At 37.5% G+C, this 27,229-nt stretch overlaps 1 protein-coding gene and 1 pseudogene across 1 annotated transcript; both read right to left on the bottom strand.

The window, feature by feature from the left end:
- Positions 1-963: 963 nt before the first annotated feature.
- LOC117460687 (meprin A subunit beta-like) lies at positions 964-10,873 on the bottom strand. Its single transcript, XM_034102232.1, has 9 exons — positions 10,787-10,873; positions 4,441-4,528; positions 3,995-4,112; positions 3,527-3,705; positions 2,994-3,212; positions 1,977-2,207; positions 1,444-1,893; positions 1,160-1,333; positions 964-1,073 (listed from the first exon to the last, which is right to left on the bottom strand). The coding sequence occupies exons 1-9, from the start codon at positions 10,871-10,873 to the stop codon at positions 964-966; spliced, it is 1,656 nt and encodes a 551-aa protein (XP_033958123.1).
- Positions 10,874-11,563: 690 nt separating this feature from the next.
- Positions 11,564-17,669, bottom strand: LOC117460686 (meprin A subunit beta-like; annotated as a pseudogene).
- Positions 17,670-27,229: the final 9,560 nt, after the last annotated feature.

Here is a 27,229-nt window from a genome sequence, read left to right as displayed (position 1 = left end):
TTTTTTTCTGTGCAAATAATGTCAATGTAAGAGTTCATTTCCATGAGGAAGGAGGACCTAGAAAATAAAACATGGTTATAATAATCAACTCCCAATCATCAGTTTGACCCAGACAGACATGATCACAATAACACATATATTGTCACAACATCATCAACTCTGTGCAGGCATTTCATTGACTTTCACATAAGCTGTTGTAAAATGTGATACAGGTGTAACCAATATTTGTTTTACCCTTTTGAGTTACCCATTTTTGATCTGTGTATATAACTAGAGAAAAAACGAGAGAAAGAAAACAACAAAAGAAACGTAAAACGTAAACGTACATGTAAAACAGCTGAATAACTTTGCATTACGGGTCCCGACATGAGCTGAGGTTCAAGGTTCAAGGCTTTTATTAGTCATACGTACATAGCTACAGTGTAGTTATGATGATGAAAATCTTAAATCACAGGCTCACAGGCGAGATGTGCTTCAAGGTATCAAAAGTATCGCCGTTAGCACGAGGGTGAGGACAGGAGAACACAGCAAACCAGGAGAGAAGCCAGACGTGCTGAAGCCGGAAAAAAGGAATGGATTAATTAAGATATGAAGATTTTAGACACATACAAAAATACAAAACCGTATTTTGTAACAAGTGGAAGTAGTCTCAACAGCATCAAATTAAGCTTTCAAAGTCCACTGTTTTTATGGCTTACAAGGTTTTTCATCTATACTGTGTGAGTCAATATAAATACCTGTCATCTGTGGTTCTTGGAGGCTCAAGGGGTTTGAAGCTGTAAAATGCATATAATAATTAGAAAGGTGTATATAAATCAAATTGCTTCATTTAAAAAAAGAAATATGTATATATGGCATCATTTGAAAGACATATTAAACTCCTATGTTTTTCCAAAGAAACTCAAAAGTTCTGTTTTGACAATAACAAGTGGTTTTAGTGTTGAAAAATGATAACACAATGTCCTACCGTGAAGAACAAGGGTCTTCTTTCAGCTCTTTAGGAGGATATTTAATATTCACTTCTCCAACTTGAGGAATTGGCAGAGCACTTCCATTGATGAGAGCAGTGATATCTAGAAAAGAAAACAACTTGGGTAATTATGTGCCATACTTCAACTTAGCGTACATTTAAACATTTAAAGAAAAATAAGCAGCTTGCCTTGGAAGCTAAAGGTGAAAATGACACTTCCCCCCTTGAGGAACTCCTTGGTTTTTAATTCATCTTTATAGGAAAAAGGAGTTCTGCTATTCATAGTTCCGGCAAAGATGGTTTCACCATTGTCATCTATGTAAGGCAATCCATCCAGACGAGGATTGTCCCACAGATAACTGCCTGTTTAAAGAGATCAATAGATAATTTCAGTTAAATAACGAGAGCCGGTCCAAACCAGAAACTTCTTATATAAATAAATACTGAACACTTTTATGTTCCTTTTGACTTACCATTAGAGGATGTGCTTAGGTCACTGGTGATACTAAATTGCTTGGACATCTGCAGCTGGATGTTGGCATTCTGGTCCAGCATTTTGAAGGTCAGCTGCCTTTCTGTGCAAGGCCACTCCAGCCGGTCATCATTTTTACCAGACACGAGTTGCACAAAAAATCCGAAAAATGAATTATACAACAAAACCCCAACCCTATAAGCATAGCCCCTGCTGGAGTATTGCCGAGGGCTGTAAATAGTGGTGCCAAAACTAATAGAGTTCAAAGTCTGCTCAAAGTCATCAAGCTGCATGGTTACATATGGACATTCGATCTCTGACAGATTTATGTCATCGATTGAGAAGCCGCCTGTAGAGCTTCCTGCTCCTTTACGAACATCAAACTCCACCTGGAAGTGCTTGGTGGCATTCAGGGAAACATGATGGAGCTTCCAGTAGTTTGTTGGTTCACCTGGAAGAATAACTTTGCAATGTCTGAATTGCATATATATAAACACAAGATAATTAAATGTTATATTTCTCGAGGATGATTACCATCAATCTGTCCCATGAGGCGTAGGGTTCCCTTGAGGTCCAATTCATCCTGAAACTCTCTGATCCAGATGTTGAGGTGGTCTGACATGTTCCCACTGTGGTAATAGTAGAACTGGAGACACTGTTCATGATGCTCCCTATTGAGACTCATCCTGTGGGTCTCCAGCCAGGCCGAGTCTCCCTCCTCACCTGATGCCGTGCTAACATGCATGAAGTAACCCGCATCTTCACCTAGAATGTGTATTGTCCAAAAAATAAGGAGTTATATATTTGTGTTTGTAATCATTTTTTGTGGGGATACTTGATAATATATTCAACAGTTCAAAGATAACATGAAATTATGGGGGGGTGGAATAAGAAAGTTGGATAGGAATAGTACATATTTGTAATTCATTGTCAGGGAAAGTTTTAAAGTACACAAATGCAATGTTAGATTTAAAAATCTTACCTTGTTCACCACTGCCACTGGGTAGATTTGTGTGGTCAGACACAGGACCTTCTGTAACATTTGTTACCATGTCCCAGCCAAGCCCACTCTGTGAACAGCTAGTCATTTGACACATTGTCTCATCGGGGAAGCTGCATTGCATCTGAAATGCAATGGTTGACTCTGTAGAGTAAGATAGAGAACAATGGGTTGCGGACTCTTGGTTGAATGTAGGGTATAAAATCAAAATAAGACTGATTCCGATTTGTTAAAGGTTTTTGTGGGTAGTCATTTAATATTGAGTAAACCTTTAAGTTTGAAGTTCAATGTTCAAATACATGTTTTGATGCACAAACTGCAACCAAATGGCCTTATACGGGTTCACAGGAGTCATTAAGTAAGCTCTTATCTGGCTTTTGATAAGAATTATTGAAGAATAGCTTTAGTTCGAGCTTGTGCTGTAGTCAATGATCATTTTACTCAGGTAAAAGCACAGGTAAAGTTATTGAGTTCATTAAAATGCCCCTTGAAAACCTGTTGGGCTGCAAATAGCATTATTATATCTCCACCAACTGTACACTTACACTTACTGCATTTGTAGAGGAGGTTCAGCTCCAGAGTGTCTTTGGGACTCAAATCCAGTCTTTGACCAATCACATCCTGGAACTTTGGGTCTTTGGTTATAATTGTTGACCCGTTGCCATTGCTGAAAGAACCTTTGCTGTAGTGCATCACTGACCAGAAGTCGTACGGGACTCCCTGGGTGGTGGTGGTTTCATTGCTTTGTTTGTCAAAATTACCCTCTCGGCCTAGAAAAAGACATAAAAAAGCCAACCATTATTTGTTTAAACTTATTAAGATATGAAGAAGATTGTTTGGAATAATGTTATGTATTCATTGTTTTATTTTCAGCAGCATTTATCTTGCCACCAATCGATATATTTATATTTGAAATACTTTTGATTATACCGTCTGTATTTCGACAAAAATATTGATGATATGTTTATGGACTAATTATTCTAATAACTTAATTATTTCCAACTCATTGTAGGTCCTTTATATACCTTGATATAATCCTGTACATATAAAGAAGAGGCATGTTTAATGAGGGTCTTTAACAAACCTTCTCGGATGTTCTCGTTAACAATGGTCACATAATCATCTCTGTCAGATCTGGACTGTTCATGGTAGAAGCCCAAAGCATGGAGGAACTCATGTTCAATCGTTGAGATGGAATCACAGTAAGACCCGATTGAGATGTTCTGTCCGTTGGATATTACTTTCCCAATATATGAATAACATCTAAAATGAGAAAGAGCATCAGCAACAGCATTTTGACTGACCTTACCAGGCCTCGTTTATCAAAAGCATTCATAGTGAATATACAAAATATGCGTATAGGAACCGTCTGTAGAAAAAATAAAGACATATATTTTATCAAACATGCCCCTAAATCACAGCAGCTCATTTACATCCAGAAGCAAAATATGGTCATCCACATACTTATGAAATGATCTAATGTTGAGTAACTTTTTGTGGACAAAGAAGCTAACAAGAAAGGAATGGTAAAGACAGAACAAAATAAACATACCCATTTAACTTCTGGACGTGGATGTAATACTCCTCAGAGTCCCTTGGTTTGAAGTCAATACATGACTTCAACCTGAACTGGTCAAAGGCTTTCAGGATGAGTCCTTTAGCATTCATCTCTGCCATTGTTCATGGGAATTTTTAAAATAGAAGAAGAACAAGTAAATTATAATATGAATGCATAGTTTAGGTGGCGTTTTCTTTCCTGGGAACATTACCGGAATATGTATGCTCTGGTGGACGCCTTTAATGATGAAGATCATGGCAAAGCAGCTTTGTTCACGACAATGTGCTGCTGCTATCTGGTTCTTATCTCCCAGGAACTGACTCCAATAAACTGGTTAGGTCAATGATATAACATATTTAACAAACTCCCTAACATGGCTCATAGTTTTTCTCTCTACCAAAGACACATGTTTTGGTTAATGCAGGAACAATTATATTTACCAAGGCCTTTGTCCAAAACGTATGGGACTGGAGATGTCCACAGTTGGTCCCCATTCGTAATGGCACTCCTCTGCGTTGTTGGTGGTGCCTAAGAAGATTTACAAGAAATGTAATGGGTGACGGAAAATAATCATATAAACCAAGTTTCAATTTCTTAATTTACAACAAAAAAAAAACCTCCAGGATATCATCCTGTAACAAATCTAAGAGAAAGCATAAAAGGATTGTGTTTTTAAACAAAGAAAGGTGCTGCAGTTAAGTATGAACATGAAAACAGCAATATTAACACAGGTCCATTGAATGATATGAAGATGTTTGACTTTACCCTTGTTTGCCTCTTCAATGCTCTTGTCGTCACCAATGTCTAAAAAAGTTGAGAGGTTGACATATAAAGTAACATTGATGAATTATATGATTATACTAGTTATATTTGATCAAATAAACGAATACAACTTACCCACTATCAATGTTCCGACCTGTGAACAAAGATATTTGATCATATTAACAGATGTAGTAATATAATATGTTATGTACAACATGAAATACAAATAACTTTATTGTATTCTATCTAATGATAGTTTTTTTGGGAAACAGGTACCTTTAAGTAATTAATTCCTGCTATAAACTTTACGAAATGAAACACTGCAGTATGAAATACATCATGATTTGACAGAAAATAGAACAATAAAGTAACTCTTACCGTTTTTCGTGAGAATGATAATAAAAATATCACGGTCACAACAAGGAAAATGTAGCCTTTCATCCTTTTGTCTTGGAACAAACCTAAACTATGCACAGAGATATATGAATACACGTACAAAATGTCACAATATATATATGTTGTTTAAATATTATAATGAGAATATATTGCTCAACTAATTTAAACAATAGCTTTTTTTTCTTTAAATTAATCAATAAATAAATGATAAGTTTGATTAATTTGTATTTAAAGAAGACAGAAAGTGCTCATCTGCGTTTACCCTCTGCCAGCCTGATCGTCTGAGCCCTGACTGAACATGAGAGGCTATGGCTGTAACAGATTAACTTGATATTTTATACAAAAGAAAGAAAAACAGGTTTTAAAACTATTCAGACAATGCAGTAAATGCAGACACAGGGTATCATCTAAACGTGACTTCATACAGAAATGTTAAATGGGTCTGCAGAATGACTCCCTTTTTTATTTATATGTTACTATTTCACTTGTATAAACTACCTTAACCTGTTAAGCCGCATGCCTGTTTTTCAGGTATCAGGCTCGAAAATGACATTCCCAGAAGAAATGACTATATCTTCACTTCTAAAAGGGGTAAATTAATAAGCTTCCGGTTTTGGGCATGCTCTCATTCACCAATGGTAATGTTTAGATCAGGGGTGGGGAACCTTTTTCCTCTCAAGGGCCATTTGAATGTTTTCAACATCCTCCGAGGGCCGTACACATTATTGAACTCTGCTTAAAAATACAATATTCACAGCCCATTCATTTTGCCTTTCTTTCATGCTGTGCAAAGAAAAAGCAACCTCTTAATCCAGATATCTTGCCATGACTCGCGAATGCATGCACGTGCACGGTTGTGGAATGACCACCAAAACAGAAAGATATGGACACAAGATGTGTGCAAATGTATTTCGTTTCCTATCCATGTGGACATGATTTAAGTATGGGGGGGGACCTAACCTCCTCTAAAGTTTTTTTTTTAAATATTGAAGTTAAAAGCATCAATCTGGTGCACTTTGAGAGCAATGTTAAGAGATCTATGGATACATCTCTCAACACCCATATGAAACAGACCTGTAAGCATATTTACTTTTTCTTTATGGATATTTTACAAATCGCTCCCCTTTCAAACTGTATTCTTGTTTATTAATAACAACTTTGTTTTACTCTCATATAGTATTTTATACCTGTTTACTTTATTCTCACATTATTTTATAACTATTATGATCATATAAAGTTGTGCCTCACTGGTTGTAGAAAAAGCTTCTTATATTCGTTAGCATCGCTAGCTAACCAGATGCCAGATACATGCCAACCTTTCCAGGTTTGCACGCTCAAATGTGCACACCCAAATTAGGTAATCAGAAGAAATGGAACCCCAGTAATTAGATGTATAAACCATCATTTTATGCATTTTTCAGAAAAAGTGGTTGTTTGGTAAACAGTGACATCAACGACATGTCTGGTCTGTAAAATGCCCGAAAAGTAAAATAATGGGAGATAAATATCCCAAATTCTCAACATTTTATTATATTTTTAATGTGCTTCTGGTCCTCTTTCAGTTGAGACAGTGTAGATGAAGGATGTGTCAGGATGTAGAACTCCTGTGTGAACATTGGATAAAGCCAGGTTCATATAATTAATTAATTAATACTGCATTAAAAAAGTAATATCCTGCATTTGTCTACTGATAAATTGTGATATAATTAATGTACAGGCTTTCAGATTGCTGTAGTTCACTAAACAGAGACATTAACGACATGTTTGGTGTTGAAAATGTCAGAAAAAGTGAAAGAATGGGAGATAAATATCCCCAAATCTCAAAATGGTATTATATTTTGTGTGTGGTCCTCTTTCAGTTGAGGATGCTTCCGGAAAAGACCAAACACTCGATGTCTTTCAGTCGCCAACATGTGTTTTCGAGACACTGATATTAACAGGGAAATCCTGCAGGACTCAAATGCCTCGCAGCGTTACCCCCGGTCTGTACGTTGTTTCTCTTTCAGAAACACAGAGGACTGTTTGTATGATGCGATCACAGACACGCTGCAAACGGTGTCCGCCTAAAGTCAAGTCCAGTGTCTATGGAGTGTCATTTTTATTTGTTATAGTTTGGGAAGATTGAAAATCGGTAGGGAAAGCCAGCTAAATCGGTAGGCGGTAGAAATATGTCAAAAGCGGTAGACTACCGCCCACATCGGTAGGGTTGGAAGTGTTTTTTTTTTTCATCAATCTTGATACAGGGTACTTATTATATGTATAGTTTGAATTCCTAAAGCTTTTAGTCTACTATCCCATCATTCAAGGGTGGTATTCACTATAAGTAATGTTTTTCTTTTTTAACATTTAAAATGTTTTACCATGTTCAATCTGAATTTACTTTAAAATAAAAACATCTATATTGATTCTGACTTTTCTACATCCAACTCACAGGTTTATCATTGCTTTGAGAAAAAAGCTTATTAATTTATACCTTTTAGAAGTGAAGATACAGTCAATTGTTCTGGGAATGTCATTTTGAGCCTGAAAAACAGGTTAAAGCAAATGAACAGGTTGAAGCAAATGAAGTGCCACTCCCCACACCCCTGTGTTAAAAAACACAATGGTGCTCAAGGAGGAGATTCAGGTGATAAGGTGGGCGGGCGTTAACTTGGTTGGTGATTGGCTGATGGTTGCACAACCGAACAAAACTGTTGTGACATAACAAATTGGCCGAATTCTGATCAGCTCATTTTCATATAAATGGATCAGGACAAAAACTTTTTTCCTAAAACTTTCAGAATCTCTTTACAAGGAACACATATTTCTGTATAAATGACATGAAAAGTGGAATTAGCATAATAGGTAACCTTTAAATTACACCGTTTTTTTGTGAAAAGTCTTGAGTTTTTATTAATAAAGTTTCCATGTCAAGTAACCCAGTGACTCTTCAGGATAACTTTCATGTCATGTATGTATGAAGTCATATGACATGTCACAACATTTTTGTTATCTCCTCGGACAATAAGCAAGTGTTTCTAGCAAGTTTGCAAAGTTGGTATTACTTTAACAGCACTTTTTCCTTGAAGTAAGTCATGTTTTTTTTTACTAAACAGCAACCTGATATTGTTTATTTGCCACGTTAGAGTTGCAAAGAACACTTCCTTTCATTCAGTGAGTTTGCATTTTCTACATACTTCTGTACAATCTAATCCATAATACTAATGCGCTTATTGTCTTTCATTTTTGTAAAAGCACTTTGAATTGCCTTGTGTTGAAAGATGCTATAACTAAACTTGCCTTGCCTTGCCTAATAAGCGATGTCTAATAAAAACAAAAACAAAACGTGTTATATGCATGTGATTACACTCTCAAAATGATATTGTTGTGAATGAAAGACTAGTGTACACACAAATATGTCTCACAGCAACTTTTCTTTGTATTAGCCAGTTATAAAATAGGTATTATTTATTTATTTGAGAGTAAACTGCTATTAGAAATCAAAGTAGCATTTCAACATAAGCCCACAAAAGATAAAATACATTGGAAACTAACCCTGACCCCCCTATAGTGATTATGATTAGAGTGATCAAACACCTTTATGGATCAAAACTTTGGCCACACTAAACAATTGTTATTTCAATAATTTGCTCATTCTTTTGGTTATTTTCATACAATACACTAAATGGAAATATATATATTTAAATATATACTGTATATATTTCAAATGTAAGGATGATATTAGGAATTGATACCTTAACGTCTATTTTCAAGTTTGTTAAAAATGTAGTAATGCACTAAAACCATCAACAAGTTTTTTTTTTTAAGTTTTGCACTACTCATATTACTGTATTGGTAAACAGCACAATACTGTAATAGAGTTAAACCTAATTATAGTTTTAACTACAGTAAACCATCTTTTATTTACAGTAGGTACTTCACTGTATTGTAGTGTACATTTACACAACACAGACATTTGAAACACCTTGGAAATCGATTAATTTCAAATTCAGTAAATAGTGTGACTGTCTGTTAATGTAAATGTATGTAAAACTTGTCAATTAAACGGTTAATGTCATGAAAAATGTGTCAATAGAATACAAATGTGGTTTTAATAATCAATTGCGTAGTGATCAGTTTAACCCTGACATACATGATCCGTAACATTGGTACTAACAAAATGTATATGGTCACAACACCCAACATTACAGTATTACAGGTATTTCATACGTTCTTGCACATGCTGTTTTAAGTTGTGATACAACAACTCCCACCAGTATAAAGTATCCACCAATAGTTTTTACCCTTTTGTGTTCCCCTTTTTTGATTTGTGTTTATAACAAAAAAAGTTAATAAATATCAAATCTGCTGAATTACTCTGCATGTGGCACATTTACTGGTCCCGTCATGAGCTGAGTCGAGATGTGCTTCAAGGTATCAAAAGCATCAACGCTAGCAGGAGGGTGAGGACAGGAGAACACACCAAACCAGGAGAGAAGCCAAAAATGCTGTAGCCGGAAGAAAGGAATGGATTAATTTAAATAAGAGCATTTTTCACACATGTCCCATATTGCTTGATATCATTTAGTTTAATATGAACATTCAGAATTATATTTTGTAAAAATTAAAGTACCCTCAACAGCATTACATTTTACTTTTAAAGTCAACTATTTTCATAGTTTACAAGTTAATGCATCGTTAGTGTGTGAGTAAATGTGAATACCTGTCATCTGTGGTTCTTGGAGGGTCAGAGGTGGTGATGGTAAAAAACACATAGCATCATTTGATAGCCGTATAATTAGATGTTTTAATTTTCAAATGAGTATCTTTTTCAGTGCTACAAAATACACTTTTTTGCCTAATATGGACATTGATATGAACATGGGTATATATATATATACATACTGTATCTCATGATTTAAAAACCATACAAATATCTAATTTCTTTCCTTAAAACATTTTTTTAAATGAGAAGTTTTCTCAGTGCTAAAAATGAACCAGTTTATATATATGTTTGGCGAGTTGATTAACCTCGACATCTTAAAATTAAGATTTTCTAAACCCACTTTTATTACAGTTTACACATTACTTAAAATGTAACAGTTGTGTGTAAATGTGAGTACCTGCTTTCATCCGTGGTTCTGGGAGGCTCTAGGGTGGTGGTGCTGTAAAATGCAGAGTATTATTTTTAAAGACATGTTCAAATCTACTTGCTTTCTTCAATTGTTGTTTTAAAAGAAAAATAACTTTTTTGCTTAACATGAACATAGAAACACATATATATTTTATTTGTTGATTATCCTCAAGTGCATCAAGCTATTTTACCACTTACAAACGTATTACAGTTTACAAATTACTTAAAGTGTAAATGTGAATACCTGCTTTCATCCGTGGTTCTGGGAGGCTCTAGGGTGGTGGAGCTGTAAAATGCAAGGCATGATTTCAAAAGGGAATTGCTTTCTTTAAATTAAATACATTTGTTAACTCAGGTTCAGGAGCTTGGCCACGCCTCAGCCCCATCGCTACTCAAGGCTAAGTCTATTTATATCCGGCCAAACATCCGGCCATCGCTTGTCTCCATTCTCTCAACCCAACCTCCCGCTCCCTTACACTCATACATTCCTATTTCCACCTCATCCTTAGCCAAACCCCCTTTATCACTCCAACCACCGACGCCTTCATCCCGGCATCCCTTATTTCTCCATCCTTTATCCCTTCATCCTGACATTCAGACATCCCTTCATCCCATAATCCCTTCATCCCTCCATCCCTTATCCTTCCAACCCTACATCCCTTCATCCCGACATCTCTTAACCTTTCATCCCTACATCCCTTCATCCCTTCTCTTATCCCTACATTCACTCATTCTCTCCACCTGTCTCTATTCGTATTCAACTTGTGCATATTTAGTGGAAACATGCCGGGGACTGAACCCCCACTCTGAGTCTCCGTCTGCCTGGACCAAAGCACGTCCTCCCAGACCAGAAGAAACAGACGTAATTTGCCCTCATCACTTAATCACCCCCTCCATATCAATTAATTGTTACTCCTTCATTAAACCTACAAACATTATACTGTTGTGGTGAAGTCCTTGCTCAATCAATCAATCAATCAATGTTTATTTATATAGCCCAATATCACAAATGTTACATTTGTCTCAGTGGTCTTCACAGTGTGTACAGAATATCAGTATGACAATACGACACCCTCTGTCCTTAGACCCTTCAAATGTAACATGTGGGAGTCAGTGTGAATACCTCTCATCTGTTGTTTTGGGAGTTGAGTGGGTGGTGGTTGGTGAGATTCTGTAGAAAGAATTGTATCATTCAAAGACATCTTAAAATACAATCTATTTCATTATGTTGTGTTTAAAATGAGAATTGGTTTCAGTTCTGACAATTAAACTTTGTTTGCTAACACAATGTCTTACCGTGATGAGCAGGGGCCTCCATTCAGATCTTTCGGAGGATATTTGATCTCCACTGGTCCCACATGAGGAATTGGCAGGGAACTTCCAGTGACTAGCGGGGTGATATCTAGAAAATAATAACCATTTAGCTGTAATGTGCAGAAAAACTTCAATTTGAAACAAATATTCAAAAGAGTTTGTATTAGAATTACAAGCAGAACAGTCAAGTTTAGCAGAAATACAAATATTTTCTCAGCCTGCCTTGGAAGCTGAAAACAAAAGCGACACTTCCTCCTTTGAGGAACTCTCTGGTTGTCATATCCTTCTGTTTGGCAAAATACGATCTGCCAAGCCGAGTTCCAGCGAATGCATTCTCATTATTCTCATCTACGTATGGAGTTCCAACTTTACGAGGATTGCCCCACAGATAGCTGCCTGCATATAGAAAGCATATACATCATCAAAGCTAAGTAACCAACAAGAACATTACATTATTATTTCATTCCAGAGATAATATATATTTTTAAGTATACTTTTTAATGTACATTTAGACTTACCACCAGAGGATGTGCGTAGGTCACTGGTGATACTTAATTGCTTGGACATCTGCAGCTGGATGTTGGCATTCTGGTCCAGCATTTTGAAGGTCACCTGCCTTTGTGGGCAAGGCCACTCCAGCCGGTCATCATTTTCACCAGACAAGAGTTGCACAAACAATCCAAAATATGTTTTATTAAGCCTAACCCCAACCCTGTAAGCATAGCCCCCGCTGGAGTATTACCGAGGGCTGTAAATAGTGGTGCCATATTTGCTAGAGCTCAAGGTTTGCTCAAAGTCATCAAGCTGCAGGGTTACATGTGGAAATTCGGTCTCTGACAGATTTATGTCATCGATTGAGAAGCCGCCCGTAGAGCTTCCAGCTCCTTTACGAACCTCAAACTCCACCTGGAAGTGCTTGGTGGCATTCAGGGACACATGATGGAGCTTCCAGTGTTTTGTTGGCTCACTTAGAGGAAGAGTGTAGTTTTCAAAGATTAGGTTCTAATAACATGTACAAAAGATGACCCCAGATCCATATATACTAAATTACCAGTGATCTGTCCCATGAGGCGTAGGGTTCCCTTGAGGTCCAATTTATCCTGAAACTCTCTGATCCAGATGTTGAGGTGGTCTGACATTTTCCCACTGTGGTAATAGTAGAACTGGAGACACTGGACATGATGCTCCCTATTGAGACTCATCTTGTGGGTCTCCAGCCAGGCCGAGTCTCCCTCCTCACCTGATGCCGTGTTAACATGCATGAAGTAACCCGCATCTTCACCTAGAATGTGTATTGTCCACAAATATTGTATTATGATGGACCTTCAAACATAATATCCACATAAAAGGTACACATCATTTAAATTGTTTCACGTATGAGGGAGATTCACGTTGCCCCGCATAAATCTGTCTTAAGATTGTGATAACGTTTTGTGTGTTTCATTTGTACTTTATAAAAGAATAAATGTGTGGGGGTATATACACTTATTAGATACTTGAAAGTTCAAAGGTAACAAGATATACAAACAGAGAATATTGTAGTTCATGGTCAGGGCCATATTTTTAGTAGTACATAACTGAAAATGTTTGATTTATAAATCTTACCTTGTTCACCACTGCCACTAGGTAAACTGGTGTGGTCAGACACAGGACCCCCTTTAACCTTAGTTACCATCTCCCAGCCAAGCCCACTCAGTGAACAGCTAGTCATTTGACACATGGTCTCATCAGGGAAGCTGCATTGCATCTGAAATGCAATGGTTGACTCTGTAGAGTAAAATAAAGAACACAGGATTGAAGACGTATTAAGTTATTCATTTGAATCTTTATCAGTTAGATATGGAGCATAGGGAAACCCTAAACTTGTTTTTGATTCGATTAAATTAATAAAAGCTTTGGTTCCTGGTTGTGTTGTAATTGATGATACATCTGAAAACTGATTACTCTAGTTCAGGGGTCTTCAACTAAAATTCAACGAGGTCCAGTTAGAGAAAATCTCCCCATGCAAAGGTCCGGAACATCAAAATGTCTAAGTTGCTTCATGAATTAGTGTGATATTGAAGTGACCTGTAGCTTTATCAACGTCTGCATGTAATCAACAACTGACTGCCAATCAAATAAAGAAAGTACAATTCAAAAACAACAATATTTATTGTCAATTAACATTACTTAAATACTGTGGATATGTGTAATGTTTAGTTAAGTTAAATGCATCAATGTGGTGCACTTTGAGAGCAACATTAAGAGATCTATGGATACATCTCTCAACACCCATATGAAACAGAACTGTAGCATATTTTCCTTTTTAGATATTTTACAAATCACTCCCCTTTTAAACTCTATTCTTGTTATTTTTAACAACTTTTTTGTTGCTGTCATATCGTATTTTATACCTGTTTTTCATTTAGTCTCATTAATAACTATAATGATCATATCAAGGTGTGCCTTAACCTCACTGAGCTGAGGTTATTTGAGCCTCTCAGGAGATAGCTCTCTTCCACCTGGTTGTAGAAAAGCTCTTTAAATTCGTTAGCATAGCTAGCTAACCAGATGCTAATAACAACAGATCGACACTGTGCTTACAACTAAAGACACAGCCACGCAAACACTGCGGCATGTGTACGGCTCCTTATGGGTATTGCAATATTTTAAGGGCTGGAGCGACGTTCCGGTGCTCAGCACTCCTTTCAGACGAGACATATACCACGTGAAGACACGTTACGCTCGTGTTGTGTTCATGAACCTGTCCTTGGCCAGGAAAAACAGGTACTCGCTTGTTTAATTATTTTTGCGGTCTAGATTCCTTCTTCTTTTTTGAAGTGAGAAGTTGTCCGTCTGTCGGACTGACTCCCTCCCCCCCACCCCCAAAACGAAAACTCTTCGGTTCTCCACGAATTACACAAGTCACCCAAATCAGCGTTAAAAAAGCGGGAGGCGCCGAAAAATCCCCTATTAATGTATTGATTATAGCTCCGGGTCCGTATAGGTCGGCGTCTGGGTCCGGATCCGTACCGCGGTCCGCCTGTTGCCGACCCCTGCTCTAGTTTAACACAATTAAAGTAACACAACATGTACATTGAAATGGTTGCTTGCCTGGATCTGACTTTAATGACATATTATGTTCACAGTAAATGGACTGATTTTAGTCACTGGAACAATCACTTACTGCACTTGTAGAGGAGGTTCAGCTCCAGAACATATTTGGGACTCACTTCCAGTCTTTGACCAATCACATCCTGGAACTTTGGGTCTTTGGTTAGAATTGTTGACCCGTTGCCATTGCTGAAACTATTTTCACCATAATGTATAACTGACCAGAAGTCGTACGGGACTCCCTGGGTGGTGGTGCTTTCATTGCTCTCTTTTTGAAAATTACGCTCGAAACCTAGAAGACACAGCATAATGTATATTTGTATTAAACCTTGAGGGCTGAATAAATGGTTAAAGGTATCTTATTATACTATTTTTCATCAACATATTATAGTTCTCAGTTATATACAAAACATGTCTCTGAAGTGTTTTGCTCCAAATACCAAACAGATCATTGCAGCATTACCCATAATCCCCTCTGTTTCAGCCCTGTTTCAAAAGTGATGATTCTCTCTCTGTTACTTTAGATGAAAATAAGGAGCCTCTCCCCACGCCCCTCTGAGAGATATTTGGTTAAAAAGAACACCAGAGCCGCGTTCACACCGGAGTACTTTTCCCACAATAGTTCACCAGAACTACGATATATTTGCGTTCACACCAAAAAGCCCCAGGAACTAAATTAGTTCATGAGAACCTTTTTACCCCCTTTTCAGTCGCTGCTAGAGAGCAGCTACTTTCGTAAGAGAAAAAGGTTCCGATGTCTGATTTGCTGGGCGGATTGCAAACCACGCCCCGTAAAACTCCCAAAAAGTTTTGTGAAGCCGCCATTTTATTATCCTCGCATTACATTATTAGCATTAGTCCAGCGCAGAAACGCAGAGAGACTAACTTATGGCAACACAAAATAAAACATGGGAATGGTGGAGATGAGGAGGTGTCGGCGTTCTGGCGATTTACTGGCTTCAGTAGAAGCTGCTGGGAGTCCCAGCAGCTTCTACTGAAGCCAGTCACCAACTCCGGGGACTTCCGGCCGGGGATTTTGGGCGGCAGTATACGCCGTGAAGTTGTTTGCGGCCTGCCAGTAAACCCAAAGCAGAAGAAGAATAAGAAGAAGTGACGTCAGTGGCTTCATTTGCCTAATCCACCCACAGGGACTTAATCCGGTGTGAACGCGATCTGTATTTAGTTAATCAGAACTAAAGAGTTCATCAGAACTAAAGTGGGAAAAGTACTGCGGTGTGAACGCGCCTAATGGTGCTCTAGGAGGAGATTCAGGGGATAAGGTGTGTGGGGGGGGGGGGGTTACCTTGGTTGCTGATTGGCTAATGGTTACACAAGCTACACAAATTATTATGATATCATAAAGTGACCAAAATCTGATCAGCTCATTTTCATATAAATGGATCGGGACAAAAAGTGAAGGGGTCTTTCTTCCTGAAACTTTCATAATCTCTTTACACAGAGGGGACACATGTTTGTGTATAAAAGACACAAAAAAGATTTTGTGTAATAGATGACCTTGAAAGCACAACTAACATATTATTGATCTAGACAGCTAAATATTTTCTTAACCAAACTATTAAAAACGGTCACAAGTGTCACATGTTCATATTGATCTCTTTAGTCTTAAATGATAAATGATAAAAATGTACAATTAAAAAAAGTTCTTAAACACATAAAATATTACAATGAAAGTCTTAAACAAACCTTCTTGGATGTTCTCGTTAACAATGGTCACATAATCATCTCTGTCATATCTGGACTGTTCATGGTAGAAGCCCAAAGCATGGAGGAACTCATGTTCAACCGTTGAGATGGAATCACAGTTAGGTCCGATAGAGAGGTCCTGTCCGTTGGATATTACTTTCCCAATATATGAATAACATCTAAAATGAGAAAAATCAGTCATCAGCTCATCAATTTATGAAAAGCACATTTTCAAACCTTTATTTAATCAGATTGGTCCCATTGAGATCATAGATCTCTTGTTCAAGGGAGACCTGCAGCATATAGGTTCAACATGAAACGTAAAACAATAAAGGACATCATACATTATATTTACAGGATACATTTACATAGTTAGACATTTACAAGTGCCCATAGTATCAACGAGCATTTCATTTAGCCTAGCTTTAAAAACATGCAGAGGAATGAGATTGCTCAGTTTCAATTCTTGCTGAAGATTGTTCCAAGCAAGTGGAGCTGCGCACATAAAAGCTGTCTTACCTAAGACAGTCCTTGCTCTTGGCACATCTAACAATACTAGATCATGCGATCTCAGACAACAGCTGCTTGCAACTCTCTGTGTTATCAGAGAGCAGATATAATACGGGAGTTTACCCAACAAAGCTTTATAAATAAACGTGTACCAATGACTGAGCCTCTTTACAGTAAGTGATGGCAAACCTGCCTTGGCATACAGGGTACAGTGATGAGTAAGTGCTTTACAATTTGAGACAAATCTCAGTGCGCTGTGATAGGCGGCATCTAACTTGACCAGGCAATGGGCAGGTGCATTCATATACAACAAATCACCATAGTCCAGCACAGGTAAAAAGGTCACACTGACTAGCCTTTTCCTAGCCTCAAGCGAGAAACAGGACTTGTTTCTGAAAAAGAAACCTAGTCTAACCCTCAGCTTTTTAAGCAGAGCATATAGAGCAATTTGAAAAATGTGCAAAGGAACTGTAGATACAAACATCAAAATGTATATTTATCAAAGGTCCACAAAGAACAATAAATATCACAAGGAAATTTACAAACAATAGCAAAAAATGATCAAAAAAGGGGCTTTTTGTGGATAAACGTAGCGAGCAAGAAATAAATGGATATTTTTTCGATTGATTTTTTTAATATTTTGAAAACGTACCCGCTTAACTTTTTGACGTTGATGTAATACTCCTCAGAGTCCCTTGGTTTGAAGTCAATACATGACTTCAACCTGAACTGGTCAAAGGCTTTCAGGATGACTCCTTTAGCATTCATCTCTTCCATTGTGCACGGGCATTTTTCAAAAAGGAAGAACAAAGAAATGGCATTGTAAATGACAATAGCAGGTGAGGTATTCTCGCTTGTATACATTCAACAAGTCCTCCAACTCATACGACCAAATGGGTCGATTGTTTTAAGCCCTTATTACGACCAAATATGTCGTTTGTTCAAGCGCTTAATACGACCTATAATTACGTTTTAAAATTGTCGGCCTCGAGTGCTCCCGTTGAATGCAAACGTTACAGAGGGTTGTTTATTCACAAATAACCCTCTCTGTAAAATCCTAAATTGTAGGATAGTTTGGACATTAAAACGCTTTATGATTAGATTTCTAGCGAGAAGTATATATTGTACTTTTAGATTCCACGTCCAGTCGATATGTAGGATCTATAGTTTGATAGATATTACGAAGATGATTTGAGGTTTCGTCAGGACAACGTGTATATGCGGCAAGCTTCCATGTAAAGTTACGGGTTGAAAACAGTATTTCCGGTCTCGCCGTTTTCATAATAAAACCAATGATCAAATGATTTAACAGTGATATCTACACTACTCATCCATTAAAAAAACATCAGTTTATCCTAGTTCATTATACGACATTAATTGGTTTAAATTGTGTACAATGCTTTTGTGTTTTTCCCATAGGTTTTTCTCTTTCGATTCTGAGAGACACATTTCTTTTTTCAGAGGTTTTGATAGGCTAAAATCACGCTGCAATGCACGTCGGGATATGGTGTTTATGTGATATGAAATCGGAAAACATTAAAAATAATAATAATAATAATACTTCCGAGTGTTCTTGCTTTTCTCTTTGAAAGTCATCACATAATGGCATTGTAATACACGGTTCGGCTGCATTAAATATTACATATCTGCCCTAGATATGTATTTATAGAGCCCTGATCAGAAGACCTTTTGACAAACTGGAAGAGATGCCGCCAAAACTGAATACGTGACGTGAACCATAAATATATCAACAATTAAACAACATCTTCCATTTCTTTTCACACAATACGTCTCCTTGCAGTATCAACACTAATTCGGCTGACTTTTATATTTGATCCAATTAGTAGATAGTCTGTATTTACACCATAACGGTGCACAGCTGAGAGAAAGGGACTTTTTTGTAGTTTTTAAAGATATTACTGATTTTCTGAACTACCTTTCCAACTCCTCATGCAGTTGACTGTTACAGGTCTATACAGATGCATAAGCTTCACATCGAGAGACTGAAACTGTATTTTCCTTTACCGTTCTGTTTTAAACTCACAATAAAGTGAATAGTCATATTATGTACGATATTATTATGTTTTATTAACTAGACCACTGGTCTAAACCGCACCTCCTAGTGGTTAAAGCACGTTATTGAATGTAGTTGTTGAATAAGTTATATTTATTTAGTTATTGATGAAAACATTTAAATATTAAGAGTAGCCTACATACAAAATAGGGGTCAATGATAGAAATATAGAATGGAAAAATATCTAGAAGATACTGTAGTGATCTCTACAGTAAAACAGTTTAGTGCAGGACGTCCAAAGATATTAACAGGAGGATGTGCAAAACAGACAAACTGATAAGGCTGAATTTTACTCAGGTGTAACTAAAGTCTGATTTAAGGGTTGTTTATATTTCACATCATTAATCAGAATCTGCAAAGTAACAAAAATAAATGTAATAGAGTAAAAATACCAGGTTAACCTCTGAATTGTAGTGGAGTAGAACAAAGTAGTACATGCTGCTGTAACAAAAACATTTCCCAACTTGGGATCAATAAAGTATTTTATCCTAAGATGATCGATGGCTACTGCCATATTTGCTAAATGTGCATCTGAACCTTGACAAGTGCATGTTTCAGGCTTATCAATTAACAACAGGAGGGGTCACAGACATAAGTCCAGCTGTCATGTGGTATTAATGCTGCCCATTATGGACACAAGCAATTTTCACCCATGTATTAATTATATGTTTTAAATTTGATAACACCAATGTGTTTCGTGTCCCCTAAACCTCCAGGGATGTATACAGTTTAATACTGGCAACTTCTAATTGTGGGAAATACGAAAACGTCTTTTAAAACTACATTTCCCAGTAGAGACGTGCCATAGAACATGTTGCGAAACACACAATAGGCAGCAAGTGTAATTCTGGGGGGGAGGGCCGGGCTGGACCCGTCCAAGTCCAGTTTTGGACAGTCTGGCGTGGTTTCCATTCCATTTCAAAGAGCTTTGACGCTCAGCGTAACCTTGTCACACTGCCACTCCAATATCCAATCACAGAGCTTGAGGGCTAATCACGGGGTTTGTAAAGCAAGGCGGATGTTGTAGTCCCAAACGATAGCTGGGGATTCTGGGTAGTGTAGTGTCTTCGGAAACTCTGTCGTGTCTAAACTCCGAAAAAACAATTTGTTTCTCCGAATCGAAGGTTAAAAACACAAAAGCATTGTACACAATTTAAACCAATCAATATTGTGTAATTAACAAGGATAAACTGATGTTTTTTAGTGGATGAGTAATGGAGATATCACTGCGTAATCATTTGACAGTGTGGGGAATACTTCCGGTTTTATTATGAAAACTTCGAGACCGGAAATACTGTTTTCACCCACGCTAACTTTACATGGAAGTTGCCTCATATACAGTACACGTTCTCCTGGCGAGACCTCAAATCATCTTCGTATATCTATCAAACTGTAGATCCTACACATCCACTGGACATGGATTATAAAAGTACAATACACACTTCTCACTAGAAATCTAATAAAAAAGCATTTTAATGGCCAAACTATTCCACAATTTAGGATTTTCCAGAGAGGGTTATTTGTGAATAAACGACCCTTCGGAGCGTTTGCAATCGACAGGAGCATGTTGTTTCTTACACGACCACTAGAGGCGCTACACTTTAAAACGTGTCCCTGGGTCGTATTTAGCTGCTGAACAATCGACCTATATGGTCGTTTTTTGTAGGAGGACAGGCTGTGTTGGTATGAATTTCACAAATTTGTTTTCACAACAGGATGCCATTAAACGTTCTCTTCTCCTCCAGGTAACTGATGCATATTGAACTTCTGTCTTTTCAATGATGTAACTAACTCCTTAACATGTTGCATAGGCGTCCCTAACTAAAACAAATATTCTGGTTAATGCAGGAAAACTAATATTCACCAAGGTCTTCATTCAAAACATATGGGACTGGGGATGTCCACAGTCTATATAAGTAGTAGCACTCCTTTCTGTGTTTGGTGGGTCCTGAGAAGATTTATAAGAAACTGTATCATGTGACACACACACACACACACACACACACACACACACACACACACACACACACACACACACACACACACACACACACACACACACACACACACACACACACACACACACACACACACACACACACACACACACACACACACACACACACACACACACACACACACACACACACACACACACACACACACACACACACACACACACACACACGCACGCACACACACACACACACACACACACACACACACACACACACACACACACACACACACACACACACACACACACACACACACACACCCCGTCACATATTGACGGACGGTCAGGGCCCCTACCCGTCGCTACATTACGTACAGGGTACCCCTTTCCCGTCATTTTCCACGGGCAGGGCGTCCCATAGACCTTCATTGCGGACACAGCGGACCCCTTGCCCGTCAGGCTTCTACAGGCAGGGCGTCCATAGACCTTCATTGCGGACACAGCGGATCCCTTGCCCGTCAGGCTTCTACGGGCAGGGCGTCCATAGACCTTCATAATGCCTATTTTAAGGTTCATTTGGCCATTAAAATGCGTTTTGATCTCATTTTATGCGAGTAATGAGTTTTTATTTCGGATTATTTGTGCAGTACATGTACATGATGTTTAGTTTGCTAGTTATGACGAAGATTACTTCATGAATGTGTACACATTCATGGTTGCTAAGGTGGTTGCTATGGACGCTGCAACAGCTCCCAGACCACGTGATCAACAACAATGGCTGTCCTTCGTGTTATTCTCGGTGGAAAAATGCCTATTTTAAGGTTAATTTGGCCGTTAAAATGCGTTTTGATGTCATTGTATGCGAGTAATGAGTTTTTATTTCTGATTAGTTGTGCAGTACATGTACATGATGTTTAGTTTGCTAGTTATGACGAAGATTACCTTACGACTGTGAGGAAAATGCATGGGGCTCAGAGCCTCGTATTTTTTAAATCTTTTTTTCCTTCTAATTTGTTATTCTTTTCAAAATAACACACTGTTATTTACTCACCAATAACATACAATTATCCTTGCTTTTATTTATTGGTTTAATTCCATAATCTCGGTCTTTTTTGGTGTTCGTCAGGAACTGAATTTCAAAATAAAAATAACCGGAAACAGACGTAGGCCTATAAGGGACAGTTCGAGCATCATTGCGATTGTCAAAATGTTTGAGTTTAGGACGGCCGAAGACACTACACTACCCAGAATCCCCAGCTATCGTTGAGGACTACAGTCCCCGTGATTACTCTTCTAGGTCTGGGATTGGATGTTGGAGTGGCAGTGCGCCAAGGTTACAGCGTCAAACAGCTGTGTGAAATGGAACGAAACCACGCCAGACTATCCAAAACTGGAATCGAACGCCCCCCCAGAACTACACACTACACTATTGTGTTTCGCAAAATGTTCTATGGGACGTCTCTACTGAACTTTTTCGTTTTCCCACAATTAGAAGTTGCTAGTATTAAACACATTGGTGTTATCAAATGTAAAACATATAATTAATAAATGGATACAAATCGCTGTCCATAATGCGCAGCATCAATATATAGCATTAATATACCCACATGAAAGCTCATTGATACTTTGTAATTCTACTCCACTACAATTCAGAGGTTAACCTGGTATTTTTACTCCACTGCATTTGAGTTACTTTGCAGATTCTGATTAATGATGTGAAATATAAACAACCCTTAAATCAGACTTTAGTTACACCTGAGTAAAATTCAGATAAGGTGATTGTCAAGTGCCAACAATCAGGAGAGATATTTGATACTTGTGCTTGAGAAGACTAAACATGTATCTGCAATTGACATTAATGGAAACGAGTAATAAAGTATATTAATTACTCGTTATTCTCTACTAATAGTTAATTAAAGACTATATATTATGGCTATTTTGCACATCCCTTTCAAGATTTCAAAGGTGTATTGACATATCATTTACACAACTTACGGTGTAGTTATGAAATGAATGAAAAACGTGGGTCACAGGTCCCTCAACAGTGCAGTACAAGACATCTATCAATATGTGTGTACCTCCACCATTAAACTGTCATATTCTGCACATTTCTTATTCTATCTACATACATAAGAGTATAATCCATATGTATAATATCAGTTAAAATAAGTGCTTCAACATAGTTAACATTGCAGGAAAGCAATATATTAGACGTTAAGTACTTTGTATTTATCTGTAGATAGATACCCCCAACGTTTTTTTCTTATTTAAAAGAAGACCGTAATCTGTTATTTAATGTTTAAATAAAGGTTAATTCGTTTTTCTGTTTTGCACCTCCTCCTATTAATATCTTTGTACATCCTGCACTAAACTGTTTTATTGAAGAGATCACTTATAGTATCTTCTTGATTTTTTATATTCTATATTTCTATCACAGACCTTCTACTTTCCCCCTATGAAAGTATATGTACTCTTAATATTTTTTTAATCAAATATAACACATAAAAACAATAATTCAATAACGTGCTTTAACCACTAGGCACACAAGGTACACACAGACACTTATGTACAACATCTGAAGATGTGTAGTTTTATTCATGCTTTCACATAATTTTACAGCATATTGCGATACTATTTCAGAATCAGTATTTACATTCTTACATTCAAAATGCAATCCAATTCAAATCAGTAATATCTTTAAAAACGACAGTCCTTTTGTATCAGCTGTGCACCGTTATGGTGTAAATATAACCTATCTATGAATTACATCAAATGTAAAAGTCAGCCGAATTAGTGTTGATACTGCAAGGAGACGTATTGTGTGAAGAGAAATTGAGAAGTTTTTTAATTGTTGATATATTTATGATCCACGTCAAGTATTCAGTTTCGGCGGCATTTCTTCAGTTTTTCCATAGGTCTCATCATCAGGGCGCTATAAATAAAGAACTACGGCAGATCTGTAATATTTAATGCAGCCGAACCGTGTATTACAATGCCGTTATGTGATGACTTTCAAAGAGAAAAGCAAGAGCACTCGGAATTAAGTATTATTTTAGTCTTTTCAAATGTTTTCCGGATTTCATATAATATAAACACCAAATCCCAGCATGCATTGCGGCTAAAACATCCAATCAGCGTAGCTGAGAATCTTGGGTAATCGCTCGAAATGCCCACGTCTGTTTCCGGTTATTTTTATTTTTAAATTCAGTTCCTGACGAACGCCAAAAAAGACCGAGATTATGGAATTAAACCAATAAATAAAAGCAAGGATAATTGTATGTTATTGGTGAGTAAATAACAGTGTGTTATTTTGAAAAGAATAACAAATTAGAAGGAAAAAAATATTTAAAAATACGAGGCTCTGAGCCCCATGCATTTTCCTCACAGACGTAAGGTAATCTTCGTCATAACTAGCAAACTAAACATCATGTACATGTACTGCACAAATAATCAGAAATAAAAACTCATTACTCGCATACAATGACATCAAAACGCATTTTAATGGCCAAATGAACCATAAAATAGGCATTTTTCCACCGAGAATAACACGAAGGACAGCCATTGTTGTTGATCACGTGGTCTGGGAGCTGTTGCAGCGTCCATAGCAACCACCTTAGCAACCATGAATGTGTACACATTCATGAAGTAATCTTCGTCATAACTAGCAAACTAAACATCATGTACATGTACTGCACAAATAATCAGAAATAAAAACTCATTACTCGTATACAATGACATCAAAACGCATTTTAATGGCCAAATGAACCTTAAAATAGGCATTATGAAGGTCTATGGGACGCCCTTCCCGTAGAAGCCTGACGGTCAAGGGGTCCGCTGTCCGCAATGAAGGTCTATGGGACGCCCTGCCCGTATAAAATGACGGGAAAGGGGTACCCTGTACGTAATATAGCGACGGGGAGGGGCCCTGACCATCCGTCAATATGTAACGGGATGGGAGACACACACACACACACACACACACACACACACACACACACACACACACACACACACACACACACACACACACACACACACACACACACACACACACACACACACACACACACACACACACACACACACACACACACACACACACACACACAATTTGAATATTGCCTAAAAATGCCAAACCCACCTTTAGTATATCATCCTGTAAAGAATCTAAGATAACACATAAAAGGAGATGGTTTTTTAACAGAATATCAATAACGACTCAATGAAGCCACAATAAAGTTACTTGGTTATAAATTAACTTAACAGAACAATATTACCAAAAGGTCCATTTAATGGTATGAAAATGTTTAACTTTACCTTTGTTTGCCTCTTGAATGCTCTTGCTTGCACCAATGTCTACAAAACAGATAAGAGGTTGCCTTATGAAGTAACATTGAGAATGTAATTATTATATATTGAAACAAAAGATAAAATATGAAATGCCACAACTTACCCACTATCTCCATTCTGACCTGTGAACAATTACATTTGCGGAGATGAATAAGAGTAAAACTATAATATATAACATACAACATAATATACAAATAACATGTTCGCATTCCATCTATTTTTAGTTTTTTTCGGATACAGTTAAATATGCTTGAGTCTTAACTTTTATTTAAAAAAAGTACTTAATTAATTCCTTTATGAAATGTTAGGAAATCGACAGCAAGCAAATACATTATAAATTAAGGAAAGGTACAACAATAAAGTAACTCTTACTGTTCTTTTGGAGAATGATGATGAAACGGTCAAAATCACAACAAGGAAAATGTAGCCTTTCATTCTTGTGTCTAAAAACAAACTGGAAATATAAACAAGATCAATATTAATAAGCATGATAAATTCAAAAATATGGTAATATATTTGTATAATATGAACAAATATAATCGTAAACCTCTCAAAACACGATAAAGTTACTATACATTATTGTGTCCTATTCACTAATCTGAAAATGCAGTATTTAAAGAAGACAGAAAATGCTCATCTGCGTTTACCTTCTGCCAGCTCGATTGTCTGTTGAAGGTGAAGGTGTTGGCTATACAGTATGAGTTTATATATGTGTGTAAATCATCATGTCCATCTGCGAAAACAAAGTAGAACAGGTTTTAGCTTCAGACAATTCTTTTACATTCTTTCCGAATACTTAAAGGTGACATGTCATGCTTTTCCGGTTATTACCCGTCCCCTTGTGTGTTATGAAGGTTTGTATGCATGTAAACGGTGTGCAGAGTCAAAACCCTCAAAGTACACCCTGTAGCGAGTAAAACTCTAACACAGAGAAGAACTCCCCAAAACGCCTCGTTGGTGAAAAGTCATCATCCATTTGATTCTTCCGGGTACATCAGGACGTCATGTCGTACCCGGAACGAAATGGACCAATCCGGAAGAGCTATGGCCACACCCAGCGGCGCTGGCCGGCCGCACCCTCTTCCAGCCTAACATGTTGGAAGCTTTGGTTCAGCTCACAATCGATCCAGTCATGCCAAAGCCAAGGACCTGTTTCCTGAATTGTGAGCGGAAATCTGAGCTGTTTCTGCTACCGACAGAAGAACCACGACGAAGTCAGTGGTAAACATTTATGTTTAACACTGTTCCTTCAGAGGTTCGAAGATCGCCACTGTGTGCGCGGCATTTCACAGACGAAAGCTTCCAAAACATTTCCCAGGTTAAGTCCGGATATGCAAAGCTATTGAAACTGAAGGACGATGCTATTCCTAGTTTGTTTGGACCGTTTGGATCAAGGGAAGATTCAAGTACACAACCTGTAAGTTTGCATTGTTATTTGTGTATTTATCAAACAAGGTATCTACCACGACTGTTTAAATGTGTAAACTTGTTTCGGGCGGCTAAGGCATTGACATAGTGCTAACTGGGCTAACTAAGTTGCTAGCGTTTGCAATTGCAATTGTAAACACGTTATTGCTAGCCTAGACAGTATACTCCGGGTTATTTACCCTACGGTCAGTACATTTTTGTTGTCTTTCCTAATGGAGCTATAGCGTTCATATTGTGTCGAGATGAACCACCGCGCTACCGGGAGCTAGACATGCTAGGCGATAACATTGTTTTCATGGCAGCTCAAAAGAATGACCGAAACGTAGAAGACTACTGTATAAGATTTCAATTGTAAACACGTTATTGCTAGCCTAATATGAACCACTACCTTTTGTTCATGGTAGGTTGGCATATTACACTGAACAACTAGCAAACGTAAGTTAGCATATTCATCTAGCTGGCAAGCTAACGAACCGGAAACAACAACGTTTCTCTAATATTTTGTGATTTGCACTTGATTTCGTTAGG

The sequence above is a fragment of the Pseudochaenichthys georgianus genome, chromosome 16 (assembly GCF_902827115.2).
Source record: "Pseudochaenichthys georgianus chromosome 16, fPseGeo1.2, whole genome shotgun sequence".
Lineage (NCBI taxonomy): Eukaryota > Metazoa > Chordata > Actinopteri > Perciformes > Channichthyidae > Pseudochaenichthys > Pseudochaenichthys georgianus.
Note: the sequence above shows the minus strand (reverse complement) of the source record. Positions and strands in the feature narration are given on the sequence as shown.

What these genes read in the sequence shown, in the direction of transcription:
- LOC117460687 (XM_034102232.1), bottom strand. Translation starts at nt 10,873, where the DNA reads ATGTCTGAATGTCAGGATGAAGGGATAAAGGATGGAGAAATAAGGGAT. An exon ending in TGGTTGGAGTGATAAAGGGG is followed by an intron (nt 4,529 to 10,786) that starts GTTTGGCTAAGG and finishes AAATCTTCTTAG; the next exon opens with GCACCACCAACAACGCAGAG. An exon ending in CCTCATGGGACAGATTGATG is followed by an intron (nt 1,894 to 1,976) that starts GTAATCATCCTC and finishes TTATTCTTCCAG; the next exon opens with GTGAACCAACAAACTACTGG.